Here is a 15,946-nt window from a genome sequence, read left to right on the forward strand (position 1 = left end):
CTCGATTTTTTTTATTTTTTTTTACACTATATATATATAAATCCCCCCTCCACAGCGTTGCACTGCTATAAAAGCGAGAGCTGTAATGCAGGGAGGTAGCCTGCACTGGAGGGGGAGGACCAGGCTGGAAACGCATAAAGTGTGGGTCACGTGTTCCTCCGCAAGGGGCTTGAATATTTACCTTTTTGTCACGCAATGTAGACTTCCCCTACAGCCAAAGGCATTGTTGAGAAATGTGCAGCGTCTATACGGCTCCACAATCCGTCCTACGCATTACGCACGGAACAACACAGCCTCTTTAAATCACTAATTCCGAGCCATTAGAAGAAAAAAAAAACATAGTGGATATTTTATTTTATTTTATTCACACTTTCTTAAAAAAAAAAAAATAAAGTTGACAAGCACAAAGCAAAACCGTGCTGTGGTTAGAGTTACATACATTATCTCGCACACTAACTCTCGCTTTCCTCGCGCGCGCACATACATACACACACATAGCCTACATATAATCACCAGAGGAGAGGCTCAGCTGATTGGTATGCATCTCATCGTACAATGCAGTGTTCCAGTCAATAAGGAAACTTTAACGCCTACATAGGGAAAAATAAGCCACGTGGGGAAACAATTGACCACAGCAGAGTGTAATGAGCGTGTGTGAGGTTCAGTTATGATGAATTTATTGCATGTATGCACAGTGTGTGTGTGTGTGTGTGTGTGTGTGTGTGTGTGTGTGTGTGTGTGTGTGTGTGTGTGTGTGTGTGTGTGTGTGTACGCGTGTGTGTACGTGTGTCCATGTTTCACAGTGGGGATATAGCCTAGGCCTTGCAGCAGATCACGCGATATGGCAGCAGTCACTGTGTGTTCTGCGCATGTTTGGGACTAAACTGTTTCTTTGTTGCTTTCTTTCTTTTGTTTTAATCGCCATGCAATTACCATTCCCATCGCCAGCAAATAAAACAACATCAACAACAACAAACAAACAACAACCTGGTATGAATCACACACAAGAAGCCGATTTTTTTTTTAAGGAGGGGTAAATCTAGCGTGCTATATTTCACAGCGGAAGCCTACAGGTCACACACACAAGTCTGGCATGGGGCACAGTATAGGCGTATGACACAATGTCAGCGTGTGTGTGTGTGTGTGTGTGTGTGTGTGTGTGTGTGTGTGTGTGTGTGTGTGTGTGTGTGTGTGTGTGTGTGTGTGTGTGTGTGTGTGTGTGTGTGTGTCAGATTGTAGGCCTACCTTAGTTTTTTGGGAACAGAGTAGTCTACCTCTATCACCTTTCCGTGTAATTCAACTTTACCTGTAAGGACGAAAATTGATAGTGTGACATATGCTGCGTGTCAGGAAAGTAACAATGCAAGCTTGGTAGGCCTACACAGCAACACTTTGAATCACTTCACCAAGTAGGTGCGTCCCCATTCAAACAGCCAACCCCTAAAAGAAAGTACTGTACGCGGGCGCGTCGCGCGCACGGGCGGCGGCGGCGGATAAAACTGTATGTTTACATTAAAACAAGCACAAATGTGACATTTAGCGGCTCACTGAGAGGGGAAATCGGCGCCAAAATGAAGCATGATAAGCTTATATAGTATTGGGGGAAATGGGCAGCCATGCTTTCCACTCCCACAACCCTCACAGTGCAATGAGGGGTGTTTTTTTTTTTCCTGCTCTCTGTAAAGAATGCAACATCAAAGAGGAGATGGTTTTGAAAAGGACATTGTCTTGTACTCTTTCTATTGTAGGTAGGTGTTTTCTTAATTCTCCGTGTTGACCCAAAGTCGAAGGGGGAAGGTTTTTATTGAAGACCGAAGCGCTCCTCGGCGAAGCCCTGAACACGGGTTTTCGTTACTATTATGAGTGGCCTGCCTGGCGCAGCACGGAATTAGCGTCTCACCTCGTCCCCCACTCAGCTACCTGTTTATTAGCTCTTTCCTCCGGACCCCCGTGACCCACCTCCAAGACACCTCGTAAAAACATACCCAGACATCAGAGGAACACGGATCTGACAAGTTTTCCGCTGTCGCTTCGCCGTGCTCTCTTTAATAAAATCAAGATAAAAAATAAGTGAAAAATAATTATGCCTACCCGAACCATCAGACCATCCAATACATTCCAGCGGGTGATTGCAAAGTAGCGCCCCGCACTATCGGAATCTCCAAAATATAGGTTATTGTGCGCGTTAATTGCGTTACGACGGCTCGTGTTTTCTTTAGGCAAACGGGCACCGAAGCCCTGACTGTCCTGCGATCGATAATTTATCCAATTTTTGCTGGAGCGTGCATGACTGAGCGTTCATCTAAACTCTGATGGCACACGGATGTGATCGCAAAAAAAAGAGAAAACACACACATACACACTCTCACACACTGTCCCGAGCAAAAAAGAAAAAAGAAAATAACACAAGCAATGATTAATATTGCACATTTCGGACAAGCTGAGCTATTGTGTTGTTGTTGTGTGTGTGTATGTGTGTGCGTGTGTTTTTTTTAATCTGATCTTGCATTTCGACTCGCTGTGGATTTTTTCTCCCTCTGTCACCAGCAGCATCACTTATCAAATCCACACTTACCAGAAAGAGTCTCTATAGCCTTTATGGCCGAGTTCTGATCGGGGAAGTCCACAAAAGCATAGCCGGATTTCAGTAGGACCTGGTCGGCCACTGGCAGCTTCCTCTCCCCAAAGAGCTGCTTCAAGTCCTCGACAGTGACCGAAGGACTTAAATTCCCAACATATAGTTTGTTCATGATCTGAAAGGAAAAAATCTCGAAGGGGTATCAGATCTTAGAGTGAGAGAGTGGCGATATTCAGAGAAGTAGAAAAAAATAAAGAAAAAATAAAGAGAAAATAAAAATAAAATAGAAAAAATCAGCTGGGATCTTGTTTTGTCCTTGTTTTGTTTTTTCTAATATAAAAAAAAATGCAGCAATCACCCCCCAGGAAATTACTACGCTATAGGCGACCCCCCAGCACCAACTCTGGCCCTGGTCAAACTCTTTTAACAAGGACTGGGGAAAAAAGTGTCGTTACGACGCTACTCGGAGCCAACAAGCACCGCCTCTAAATAAAATCTCCCTTAAAATCACAAGAAAAAATGTTTGGAGGTGCATGGAGGGATCACTCCTGCGTTCCCAGCGTAGAAAGTGCATTAGGGTATGGAAGTGGCATGATGAGCACTGGGTACATTCAGCAAAGGGATGGGCTTAAAGGAGGCTGTGGGGTTATTTCATCAAATCATAATAAGGGCCGTGCCGTGGGTCCCTCCAGGCTGGGGGAGTGAAAAAAAAAGAAAAAAAAAGAGAGGCTACTGTGTGGAAAATCAAGTCGCTGTCACTGGACTTGTCGACCCAAACAGTGTCACTGATCCCCCCCACCCCCCTACACTTTGCCTTTTTACTTATTTATGAACATCATAGAAATATGGAGAGGTGAATGCAGGGGGCTCCAAACCTCGCTAAGGACGCCTGTGTGAGGTATTTAAAATACTATAATAAAAACACGAGAGGTAATATTCATGATCATGCAGTGTTTGGTGACAGTTATTAAAGAGTAAAGGGGGGTGGGAGGGGGTGTTTCACCAATACAGAAAGTGAAACCGTGAAACAGCCGTTCTTGTAAATCCTATCCCTTTGCAGAAACTACAGAGTCTACACCCATCCTGCACATTGCTGCTGTTGGGCCCCCGCCCCACACACACACCCTAGACCAGGGGCCCACACCTGCAGCATATAGGACTTACGCCCCATTCACTTTACATAATATACAAACTTGATGAAAACACAGTTTACATACTATCAACCTGTGGAAAGAGCTGGTAGATCCAACTCTAAAATGTAAAACTGAGCAAACATTTATTTTTAGAGGCTGATAAGGAGAAGAGAGGGGATTCCTGGCCCTGGACAGGGGAGGAGGTGCCCTCTATGCAGTGTCACTCAGCCAGTCTGAGCTCATACTCCAGGCTACAGGCATGGTATTACATCTGTCTTTTTTTTTTCTTTTTTCTTTTGTGTGTGTGTGTGTCAGTGTAGGTGTGTGCATGTGGGTGTGTTTGGGAGGGAAGTGAAACAAAGCAGCCTAGGTGTATTAAGTGGATTTCTAAACAAAAGCTGAAATGTAAGGCAAAGGCTGCGGCTGCATGACGAAGGGGGGTGGTGTTGGAGGTGGACGTGGAGGGGGGTGGGGGGGCACAGGCTGCAGTGCTCATGCATGGATGTGTAGTCTTGTACCTACACTAGTTACCAAGGGGAGGAGCCTTTGCCTTGCAGTACTTGAGTGTTTCTACATGTGACTGGCCTGTGCCTTGGAACATTACTGCCACCCCACTGTAGTGGAGAGAGTGCCAGCAGCAGGAGTGACCGTTCCTCTCCTTGTTTACGTCAGTGTAAGAACAGAGGAATGTCAAAGCTGCGTTCTATTTACAAAACAGCTCTTTAGTTACTTTCCCGATGACATGCTAACACAGTTATTGCAGGATTTTCTGCTGCTGCCAGCTCAGACTCACTCAGACCTGAGGTCAAAAGGATTACCCATTCATTTCAAATACTCATTTACGGCACTAAATCATTACCATACTCATTTTACAGTATAAATCTAATAACACTATATATACAATTACTGCCTTTAACTTTTAACAATTTTGCCTGCGAGATTCCACTTAAATAGCACTTTAATTCAACATTTTACATGCTTTCCTGTTACATGTTGTCCCATTTAGGTCAGTGTGCTGTCAAATCATGCAGCCAACCCCCAAAAAAATGATTTCCACTCAGAAAGGAAAATGCACTGGGACTGGGAGGGATGTGACATTTGCGGAACACAGGGAGAACTGCTGACCAGAACAAACAACGCACACATACGAACACGTGGACTTGTGATGGAAGAGGGAAATAATTGGTTGATGGAGTTTCCAAGGTGGGGACAGCTGTTAGAAACTGTCAAAGGGGGGTTGTGGGGAGATCAGGTGAAAGAATCATTCAAAGAGCATTAAGATAAACTTGAGGGGAAAAAATGATGTAAATACTCCCCTGAGGTGTAAAATTTACACATCCCTTTAATGTCTTGACTCTTAAAGGTTAATTCTTCTGTCATGTTGTCCAATAAAATATAAACATGTAAATTAACCATGTATGTCAATGATTTAGTGGAACTTGCGATCTTAAATGATTTTGTTACTGCCTCTAGAAAATCTGAGTTCTTACATCAATAAATACCAATATTGACTTAATAACATTTTCTTTTTTTGCAGGCATAAGTTGGTGTAATTGATTTCAACGCAAAAGAGCAATACATAGAAAAGTTGTCATTCCTACAGGCGAAAATGTCTTACTGTTAATACCATAGTACTAGTAGTAAATGGTTTAACAAAACAAATGAACGAAGCAAAAGAAATCCAGTCACCTCCTTTGTGCTGGGGTGAAGGGAGGAATCTCAGAACGGATATTGCAAACCATGGACAAATAAAACAAAAATAATCTGCATGGCTTGATCCCACTTGAGATAAGTGAGTTTTTCTTTCTTTCTTTAATAATTTGGGTGAAGCAATCATTTAAATAAAGAAGCAGCCTCTTTTTCTTTTCTCTTTTTTTTTTTTTTTTTTTACTGTTTTTGAACTCCAGGATGTGAGTTATATCCCCCACTACAAACTAAAATGGAAAACTACAAACAGCTAAGTCATGCACTTTGTCATATACTGTACTGTACAGTACTGTACGTCATGGATGATGGAACAAGTTTGGATTCCTCTGTGCCCAGTAGGGGTAGATGTTGGACTTCAGCTCCTCACAGCCAGATGCTGCTTGATAGGTCCTGCTACACCACATGTGGAGAGAGCAGTGAAACACTGAACGTTGGCTTTGGTGAAAATAACTTGATTTGTTCGGCCGAGTTTACTCGTGGATACATAAACTTCATAGGTTTTTAAAAGACTATAAAAAGTGCCAACAAATCATAAAATATATACAGTTGGGTCCAAAACTCTGAGACCACTTCCACCGTTTACATTTATGTTTTTCTTTTCACTTATTTCTGAGCCTGATGAGCAGTGGCATTTAAATCACACATTTATAGCTCCTAGTCAAGGAATATTAGCCAGACAATCAGACTCTACTGCCATTTCGTTTCACATCATTATTATTTGAACTGCTTAAAGAAAGTCATAGATGTGGGCAGTTATTCATAGGTCTGGAACAAGGCTCGCTCAGGGAATATGTGTCTGTAATATTTTCCCTTGGGGTTATTAGATAAGCCGACATTTTACTAAAGCACTTAGCCAAATCTATTCCACTGCTGCCTCGCCATTTTTGTTATATCAGTTAGATAAATCATGTTAAAACTCTAGTACACTTTAAGTAATGGGCTATTTCTAGTTAATCTATCAAAGAAATACTTTATACCGTTATGCAAGGTCTCAACAGTCTCAAGAAAATATCAAGAAAACTCATCTTGTCCAGTTTGTCTTGCCTCTATCCCAGTGGACAGATGAATGGTAAAACACCTGTGTTTTGACTCAAGAGAATACAATTGTTTGACATAATCAAATTGTCACTTATGAATATTTACAAAATACATCCCAACTATGAATTTACACAAGCTTAACTGATATATTTTGTCTGTTTTTATCATCTCAAAGAGGAAAACACTTGGGGCTTGTTATGTGAGCTCATGTTGTGCCCATTGCCATCATTCATTTGTTGATTGGACAGTTTAATAGTGGCTCCCCAGAAAAACCAGTTAAATGACACAAAAAAAAAAACATGGCATCCACATGGACAGCAGTTGCTATTGTTGAGGCTAAGTGGGTAAAATTCTGCTGAAATTGGTACAAAGTGATGTGGTCAGATCAAAGCCTCGATATATTCTTGTCTTTATTGTAACAGTTTTCTAACGGGAAATACTTTAAGACAATGTAGGAGTGCAGCAAAGAGGGGCAAAAGTCAAAGTGAAAAAATGCAATCTGGTTTTAATCTGTTCAAAGATCAATTTTCCACTCAAACTGTATCCAAAAAAATCAAAACATTAATATAACAGGTATGGCAGGGGCCTCCTACACATTCAAAATTAAAAACCATGTGGGTAACGTTACATTTACCGGTCATGTACATCAGCAAACAGAGGTGTGAGGATCACCTTAATACCACTCAAACATTTCCTGACTGTGCTTGGGTAGAGCAGAGGTTTTCCCTGTCAGCAACGTTCATAGCGACCTGTGAAACAAAACAGGAATCAGACAAATTCCCACGCAACCTGTTGAATCATAATCCATTAAAAAGTTGATCTGGTGTGTGGGAAAGACTCACGGGGAGAGTAGGACCGTGACCTGGACCTGGACCTGTAAGCTCCTCTGTAGTATGGTGACGGAGATCGCCTTCTGAAAGGAGACAAAATTAATATTTCTGTGAACTCCAGAAGGTATCTTAAAAAAACACTGCAGAGGAGACCAATGTAAGATGAGCTGAGAGTCAGGTTTACTTGATAAAATTGAGATTATCACCTGTACGATCTGTAGTACTCCCTGTCGTCATAGCGATCGTAGCCACCTCTGTCGTATCCGCGGTCATACCCACGGTCGTAGTCACGAGAATAACGTCGAGGACCGCTGGAGCTACCTCCACTGGAGCCACCTCCTCCACCGCCACCACCGCCGCCACCACCACCACCACTATGAGGACAAAGAAAATAATTAGTTGTAAGTTTTATTTTACTTTCTTTATCTCAGGTTTCTCAGATTTTTATTTTTTAATTTCAAGTTTCCCATTCATGTTACTGAGACTAGAAGAGAAGCAGGACTTCACTTGTATGTTGGTCTTTCTCTTTCAGGTCTGCTGTTAACACTCTTACTCAGCAGCTGAATATAAATAGGAAGACATGATACTCTACATGTGGCAAACTGTTCAAGCATGAAAATGGCATTATCATACATATAGCCAGGCCACGTATGTACGTACATATGTCAATGTATAATTACTTTCTAAATTTATTTTGGAAAAAATACGTTTAAAATGTTTATAAACTAATTTGTGACTTTTCCGTTTTTATGAAAACAAACCTTGGTGGTCTGAGACAATGCTATAGTTTTATCAGGAAGCAACAACAAGTTTTACTATCAACCCGGTAATAATTTTGTACAAATAGACATTCAACAACTAACAATACATCTGGAAGTGGTAAGGGCTCTGCTCTGTGTTTATTTCCCTTTATAATTGCAAACATACAAATCTTGCGGAAATTATTACCCAAAACAGATGACACCTCTACAATTACACAACCAATATATTTATACCTCTAATGAAACTGAAGTAACCAGAAAAGTTGCCTCTGATTGATAGCCCCAAAGGACTCAGCTAGCCAATACTACACTGTACCTCAGTGTTAATAATTCTGTATACAGTGCATTTCTGCGTTCATGAACTTAAGTTAACCCCTCTCCCTTGGATAGATGGATGATTTTGATGTTAATGTCCATAACTTTGTCAAAAATTGTTTTACAAATAAATTATACAAATATTTCTCACGCTGAAATTATAAGCACTAATTATTCTCTTTGATGGATTAGATCTACAATAGATCTACGAAAATAGTACACCACATCAGAGCATATCTGTTAAACAGAGGAACTAAAATTAAACACCACATGAAAAGTGGTGACATGAATGAACCAGTCAGTTTTCATGGTCCAGATGTCTTACTATGTGGGTCGGCCCATGTAGATTCCAGGAGTCGGGGTGTGAGGTCTTTTTGTGATGGAGAAGTCTACCCTGATCCTACGACCATCCAGCTCCATGCCATTGGCTCGTTCCTTTGCCTGGAGGCAAACAAACGTAAACTACCACTTAAGACCGACAAAATATTTCAGAAACAGGTTTGGCAGAGGCCTTTGCCAAATCGTAATTCCTTACCTCTTTAGAATCAGCTGTGTTCTCAAAGTAAACAAAGGCAAAGCCCCTTGAACGCCTCGACTGCTGGTCATACACAATGCAGACATCGGCCAGGGGGCCATACTTGGAGAAGACCGCCCTCAGATCCCTCTCTGTAGTGTACAGGCTCAAGCCAAACACTCCCAGGCAGGCGTTCGGGTCTGGGTTTGTCTGCAATTTCAAAGACAAGATTTGTATGGTTCACTTTTTTTCATGCAATCATCCATTGAAAGAGTCAATCACTACTCAGACAAAAACAATCACACAAAATCCTGAACAAGTACACAGGAATGTCTGGGAACTACGACGGACACTTTCAGATATCATGCAATAAGAACACAGCCGATGCTAATTCAGCCATAGAGCACTTACACGGTTGCCGATGTGCCGGCGACGATTGGACATGGGTGAGCGGCTATGGCTCCTGCGTCGACGTTCTCCACTGTAGGACCTGCTACGCGACTGGCGGTGGTAGGACCTTGAGCGAGAACGAGAGCGGCTGTAGTGCCTGCGTGACCCACGATGAGAGTGGGACCTGCAGAGACAAGAGGAGATACATTGGTGCCAATTAATAATAATACATTTTATTTACAATGCACTTTACATTCACACCGAATTCGTCTACTGTTTTTTCAAAAGACTCTCTGGCACCATCATATCCTGTCTGACAACTGCCAAGGAAGAGTTTCATGCTGCAGTTATCCCACGAGACATATTCACTCACCGAGATTTCGACCGGGACCGGGACCGAGATTTAGAGCGGGAGTGGTGGGAGCCTTCTTTCGAACCGGCTGGTGAATGAGCCGGGGAGCGGCTTGCCGACTTCCCTGAACCCCGTGGACTTGCACTCCTGGATGCAGAGCTAGACTCCTGAATGAACCACACACACACCAACACATGTCTTGTCAGCACCAATGAGAGGACAAGAGTTAATTTTTTTTAACCTCAATATTTCTATGTACTTAAGAATTAACACTATCCTGTGAAGAGTACAGAAAAGAATTTAGGATTGTGAATTAGGAATGCAGGTTAATGCTATTTTGTGTAGACATGGATAGTTTGATATCAATATGATTACATTATCAGTAAACTTAAATTATCAACATGTTGAAAAAACAAATTTATCATGTGTGTAAAAAAATTGCTATTATTTCAATTAATGTGTGTTGAATTCAATGAAAAAAGAACATGCACGCAATTGACAAACAGACCAGAAAATTACTTAGCGCAGTGACCTTATCCAGATTACTTCCTGAACTTCATTTCTGTAACTTCATTACTTCACATTATTCTTCTTTCTTCAATTGTCTTATTTCTTCATACTTCCCCCATCTCACACAATGCCCATACTTCTTCCCTCCTCATGTTTTAGCATGCATTCAATAATTCAGCTTCACACATCTGAGCTTCATTTTATTGAAAATAAAGTGGACTTCTTCCGCATTTTCTTGGTCCAACCTTAACCTTTATGGAAAAGAAAAGGATGAAGAATATATGACTACAATTAAAACTGCACCCTCATTCAACTTTTAATGTGTTATTATGACCTTATGACATGCATGGGAATATTTCAGGCCACATGATACAAATGTTAATATAAATGTTAGTGTTAAAGATATTTCACTTTCAGTGGTTCTACATTCAGCCACTTATAGTTTAAAAGCTCTTATAGCTTTAAAAGCATTATAGATGCAAACATCAGGAAAGGAAGGCATTATTATTGTAAACTGCTGCCAAAACAAGTTGAGCATGTGAACACACATCTCATTTCTCCATTCTGGCTGTGTTTTGACAATTTGGTACCATGTCTGCACATCAAGAAAACAGACATTACAAAGTTGTCCATCACCAGATTACAAAACTGCATCAACTATAATTACATTATTATCTTTGATTTTTTAAATCAATCTCTTCTACAACTACACTGTTTTCTGCTTCAAATTAATCCTGATGACACAATTTCATTCAAGTGGCCTTTAAGGCATCATTGGGCATTTCAAACCACTGAATGTGAATGTTTGCTCAACAGTGCCTCTCTCAAATAAATCTCATCTTAAGTCAGTCCAAACGACCTCAAGATGTTGCCGCCACTCATTTGTATTGACTTGGTTAAAAACAGCCTGAAACCGTTGGAGTAAATTGTCAGCACACAAGCTGACAAAATAGTTTGTTATGCCAGCGAGCAATCACAAAACGCATATCCACTGTCCATTTGGGAAATTGATTGGGTCCATTGATTTTTCTAAATAACCACAAAACAAAACCTAACATCTAGGAGCACTGCTACTGTGAATTAAGAACTGACCTGTTAAAAGAAATGTTTTGATGTCACATCACAATGACCACTAGCATCAGATCAATACAGAGATAAGTTGTTATATAGGCTACCACTCCTCTGGCCCATCTACATTACTAACTTGAGCCAATGGCCCCAGATATAGAAATAGTAGTAGAAATTTACAGAAATAAATGGTAACATTTCTTTCATTGAACTCAAACTTTGACTCTGATCTGTTAACTGCAGTATTATATCGCTATCGAAACGATCTACTGCAACAACAGAGTATGTGAGTTAATGCAAATGAATGAGACTATTTATCTTGAGGCCGTTTGGTTTTGTCTGACATTGTTAATACGTTTAGCGCCACATCTCTGATCGCTTGATTCACACAAGTTGCCGCACCCACAATGATAAAAAACAAAACAACAACATACAAGTATTAGTATTAATATTAATATTGGCATAAACAAAAATACACAGTACTGACTTGGGGGTCTATGTATAATGTAAAAATACAGTTTATTACCATGGATTAGCGAATAAATGGCGACATGGAAACGAGTACCCCCACGATTTCTGCAGACAGTTTTCGTTAGCTAACCAATTTTCATCGTGTTAAAGGTGACTTGACTGTTTTAAAAACGTTATCATTTAAAATGAATTCATTAATAATCAAGATTAACGATAAACACATTGCTAACTATTCATTCAAACTGTCTACAGGCTGATCTTTTACGGACCGATCGCCAGTCAGGCCTTCAGGTCTAGCTAGCACTAACGGGCTAACGTTACCATTAGCTAGCCAGCTAGCAATTATTAGCACAGGCCAATGTTTACTGCGCATACCAGTGCGTTTCAGCACGTTTTGTACGGACATATAAGGGCAAAAAGCAAACCAATAAAAACATAAATATAAATAGGTTAATCAAAAGTAAATGTTTTGGACAGTAGGCTCGAGCTAGCTAGCTACCGTTAGCTAACAGCTTTAGCCTAAACAACGTGAGCACGTCGCGTTTCCGTTTTCACTCAGAAGTACAAAATGTTTCAAAAGAAGCTTTAATGAAGCCCATACGTACCCGTCCGTTGTCGTTATCGCCCATTTTTAGTTATACAGAAATTATGCAAAGAGACAGAAACTACAATCCTCAATGTGTGTGTGTGTATGTGTGTGTATGTGTGTGTAAGAGTGTGAGAGAGAGAGTGTGTTGTGTGTGTGTCCGAGCTGCAGCGGCAACAACAGCCGTGAACAGGACAGAGTCGTGCACTGAGCTCCTCCCCCGCGCTGGAAGCAGGTGACCACGATTAGACTCACTTCCTCCGTGTTGCCTCTCAGTTTCCTTCAGGAAGCTTGTTACAAAACCATAGCCTGTGTAGACATCAACCTGATAATAGGACTTGATATTCAAGTGACTGTTGGTTAGTAGCCTAATATAGGAGACAACAAAACACAGTTACAGTGGGAAAACTTGAAAACATGTGCTGCCTGTCGTCCAGCATTTTTGTTGATAGGCTATTTGAAGATGTTGTTGGTTTGGTTAGAAATTTGATTAATTATTGCAATGTACTGGACATTAACCAAGTTAAAGGTGTTTCATCATCTAGGCTAAACAATCGAGCTACAGTTTAATTCAGGTTTATCTTACATGCAAAAAAATTAACTGCATAGCCTATGAAGCAACCCAAAAAAATATATTTAGTCATTTATTAATTTAATACATTTGATTTTTATCTACAACACCAATGTTGTCAAAGCCACTCATCACCATCACCAAGAAGAAACACGTCATTTTGGCACCACACAACATTTATAAATTATAATAATAAATCATGACATAATAACAACAACAAATAATTATTTCTTCGAATATGCTTACCTTTTATTGGTCATTGTTTCATATTTTTTGTGGTTTCATAACAGATAAGATGCTATTTTATTAGTTTTTTACATGTCAACTGCAGAAATGCATAGGTTACTGTAAACACCACATCACAGATGTCTGGGCCTGCTGTTTATTCCTCACCTATTTACTGTTTCTCTGCCTTTCATGCCTCATTTACTATACAGTTTTATCTATGCAATGAAAAAGAAGGTTTTTGAAATATAGACTTATATATATAATTACAATATATATTTGTAATATATATTTTTAAATATATATGTAGGTGAAAGGAGCTGTCTTTTTCAGGAGTGAAAAAAAATCTGCTCAGAGAGAAATGATCAGTAATACTGATGTTTTATATGGGCCACAATTCAGGTCCTCACTTTTAAGCCGTCTCTGCAACACAAAACAGACTCTGATTTTTACTGGTGCATTTTCTTTATTCAAAGTGAGCAGAAGCAGAGAAGTAAGCAATGGAACAATCTCACTCAGAGGTTGATACATTGATACATTGATTTAGCAGGCATGAAAAAACAGGTCACTTCTAGTCTGGCATTATCCCAGTGCTTATTTTCAATTTATTAGAGAAAAGCAGCTTTCACTGGTCCCTTTATTTCATCTTATGACAATTTTATTGCAGATAAGTAAATGGCCCTGGAGTAGAATATGTGATAATAATTCAAAATATTAATATGGCAAACTGAAATAACTAATAATCATTTATTTCCCCCCACATAATCTGCAGAAGACCAGCACTAATAATTAACCATCTGACATGACCCAAGAGTATTTAACTGAATATGACAGAATAACAGAATGAAAAGCTCTTGATCCAGTTATTCACTGGCACCTATAAAAGGGTTGCAGAGAAAAAGAAAAGCAATCAATTATTTTTAATGGAAACTATATTTTCAGCAAACCAGTAAATGTACAAGTTCACCTACCACAGTTATAAAGGACATTTATCTTATGGAGATCTAGAGCACTGGGTCCATCCCGCTGGCCAATGGGAATGTAAGGGTCTGGTTTGGGGATTATTGTTGGTCCACCATCCTCAGAGAAGGCGTATCTGCATCAAAGATACATATGGTAATAATGCCCCCCAAAAAAACATGGCAGAACATACAATTATCTTGCCTCACCTTCCATAATGCATGACAGAAGTGTAGTCGTATGGGCTGTTGAGATTGTTTGTTGCCTGTTTCCTGAAGTTATGAATGTGGTCTGTGAAAATAGGGGAAACAGGGTTAACAAAAGACTTTATGAATACAGTAACACGATGTTGGGGGGCGATAACTCATCTCAACCTGGCATGATGTTTTTCCATACAATTGTAACATAGTGGTCTCGGTCTGAGCGTGACTGCTCGTGCACAAATCCAAGAGCATGCATGAACTCGTGGGCAGCCACTCCTGACCACATGCACCCAGGACTCTGCAACGACAAGGTTTGGCTTCCTCCGACCTGCCCCAGATATGACCAGCAGCTTTGGGTATAGAAGAAGATCACAAGTGAGTACAAGGCAAAACCACCACACAATCATTATATGTAATATATCAAGACAGGTATCACATGTTCAAGTCCTTGCTCGCAGTCGTACTCACCCATATCTTGGTTGAATATCAATGAAACTGGCTTCATGAGTGCGTGGCACAAATTTAATGCAGCTTCCGGAGGCAATGTCTTGCATCCCAGTTTCTATGGTGATTCTGTCCATGTCATCTGCCATTGAAATGAAAAATTACAATAAAATTTGCATAAATATTCAAACTGTAAACACTTTTGTGTCACCTCTTTAAATATACAGAGCTATACCATATAGTGGGGAGACGATGTATGGGACATAAACAAATCCGTCGATTGATTTAGGCCACAGACAGGCGTTGCCAGGGCAGGAGATCGCACTCCGCACATATGAACTGGCAATATCCCCATCTCTCAAGGTCACTCCTCGAGGGGCTCGCAATTCTTATGGAAAAGAAAAAACTATGTGGTGAGTCCATGATATACTGAAAAACATACATCAGTACTGTTGCATATAACTTACAGCCTACTTACTGCTGTTGACCTCCAGGATTTGATCCATTATGTTCATTTCATTACGGTCTGGCAGTTCGTCTACACACAAAAAGTAAAAACTATTAATAGTCTTCCCCTGCTTTCAGAAGGATCATAAATGTTAAGTATTATTCACGATGTTCATGATCATTTCTTTTATGCCATGCCCCACCTGAGTATTTCCTTTTTAACCTCACTTTCCCCTCATGTACTCCTGTAGAATTCTATAACAAAAGGTGCATGTTAATATAACTTGGCTGCAACACACACTAAGACGAAAAGGGGGTCTCATCCAAAATATTTTTTACTTGGTACTGACCTTAACAGGTAGAGTGTACGCTTGAGTCAACAAGCCCATGAAGATACTGAGGAGGATGGTCGTCGAATGCATCGTTGTGTTTCAGACTGGACAGTCTGCGGTCTTCCAGTGCAAGAGCTAAATGAACTCCTCTCCTCCAGTCAATCTATATACCCACTTCTCCCTCATGTGCTCTGTACTGATTGGGCACATGATCTGTGATGAAGCATGATTAAGACCCCTCATCATCCATGTCTATATAATTTACTCAAGTCCACTGCTGAGCCGTAACAGGTGGTCCCTTTGCTGACCTTCACTTGTGCCCTGTACTTAACCATACGTGAAGATTCAGCACTTTCAGAAATGAAACACCTTGACGTGTTTTGCTGCTACAACTCAGCAGTTGCTACCAGAATAACTGTCCACCCAGCCCAACAGACCAGCAATTTGTGTGTGACTTAACTGGTAACCAGTGATTTGGCGATAAACTCAGTTGACAACTGTCTTGACAGCA

The 15,946-nt window shown here is 40.5% G+C and overlaps 3 protein-coding genes across 5 annotated transcripts in view; all 3 read right to left on the reverse strand.

Moving 5' to 3' along the window:
• igf2bp2a (insulin-like growth factor 2 mRNA binding protein 2a) overlaps nt 1–3,181 on the reverse strand; it is a 47,461-nt gene extending 44,280 nt beyond the window's left edge. The window contains exons 1-2 of one of the 3 annotated variants that reach the window (XM_085765358.1): nt 2,092–2,485; nt 1,246–1,306 (exon numbers count right to left, since the gene is read on the reverse strand). Coding sequence is in view for 2 of the 3 variants with exons in the window: in XM_085765356.1 (XP_085621482.1) it covers nt 1,246–1,306; nt 2,576–2,750 (236 nt within the window). In the remaining variant the exon portion in view is untranslated. Of the gene's footprint in view, nt 1–1,245; nt 1,307–2,091; nt 2,486–2,575 lie in introns of those variants that run through there. The other 2 variants (XM_085765356.1, XM_085765357.1) reach the window with 2 other exon arrangements.
• Nucleotides 3,182–6,935: 3,754 nt separating this feature from the next.
• On the reverse strand, nt 6,936–12,444 carry tra2b (transformer 2 beta homolog). Its single transcript, XM_085765360.1, has 8 exons — nt 12,273–12,444; nt 9,640–9,785; nt 9,288–9,450; nt 8,898–9,086; nt 8,688–8,803; nt 7,493–7,660; nt 7,299–7,369; nt 6,936–7,205 (listed from the first exon to the last, which is right to left on the reverse strand). The coding sequence occupies exons 1-8, from the start codon at nt 12,294–12,296 to the stop codon at nt 7,186–7,188; spliced, it is 897 nt and encodes a 298-aa protein (XP_085621486.1). The 5' UTR covers nt 12,297–12,444; the 3' UTR covers nt 6,936–7,185.
• A 1,143-nt stretch (nt 12,445–13,587) lies between these two features.
• On the reverse strand, nt 13,588–15,921 carry hce2l1 (high choriolytic enzyme 2-like 1). Its single transcript, XM_085766392.1, has 9 exons — nt 15,454–15,921; nt 15,307–15,358; nt 15,135–15,194; nt 14,892–15,044; nt 14,681–14,798; nt 14,384–14,562; nt 14,219–14,300; nt 14,021–14,145; nt 13,588–13,926 (listed from the first exon to the last, which is right to left on the reverse strand). Exons 1-9 carry the CDS (start codon nt 15,523–15,525, stop codon nt 13,913–13,915), a joined length of 855 nt encoding a protein of 284 aa, XP_085622518.1. The 5' UTR covers nt 15,526–15,921; the 3' UTR covers nt 13,588–13,912.
• Between the last annotated feature and the right edge of the window lie 25 nt (nt 15,922–15,946).

The sequence above is a fragment of the Trachurus japonicus genome, chromosome 21 (genome assembly GCF_045865225.1).
Source record: "Trachurus japonicus isolate A0001 chromosome 21, Traja_1.0".
In the NCBI taxonomy this organism is placed as follows: Eukaryota; Metazoa; Chordata; class Actinopteri; order Carangiformes; family Carangidae; genus Trachurus; species Trachurus japonicus.

Bases quoted from the DNA above. Each gene is read 5' to 3' on its own strand.
- tra2b (XM_085765360.1), bottom strand. From the start codon at position 12,296: ATGGGCGATAACGACAACGGACGG. The intron at 9,087-9,287 runs GTAAGTGCTCTA...TTGAAATTGCAG, and splicing joins GCCGGCACATCGGCAACCGT to ACAAACCCAGACCCGAACGC. The intron at 8,804-8,897 runs GTAAGGAATTAC...GTTTGCCTCCAG, and splicing joins ACACAGCTGATTCTAAAGAG to GCAAAGGAACGAGCCAATGG.
- hce2l1 (XM_085766392.1), bottom strand. From the start codon at position 15,525: ATGCATTCGACGACCATCCTCCTCAGTATCTTCATGGGCTTGTTGACT. The intron at 15,045-15,134 runs GTAAGTAGGCTG...CTTTTCCATAAG, and splicing joins AATCCTGGAGGTCAACAGCA to AATTGCGAGCCCCTCGAGGA. The intron at 14,563-14,680 runs GTGAGTACGACT...CTATACCCAAAG, and splicing joins GATATTCAACCAAGATATGG to CTGCTGGTCATATCTGGGGC.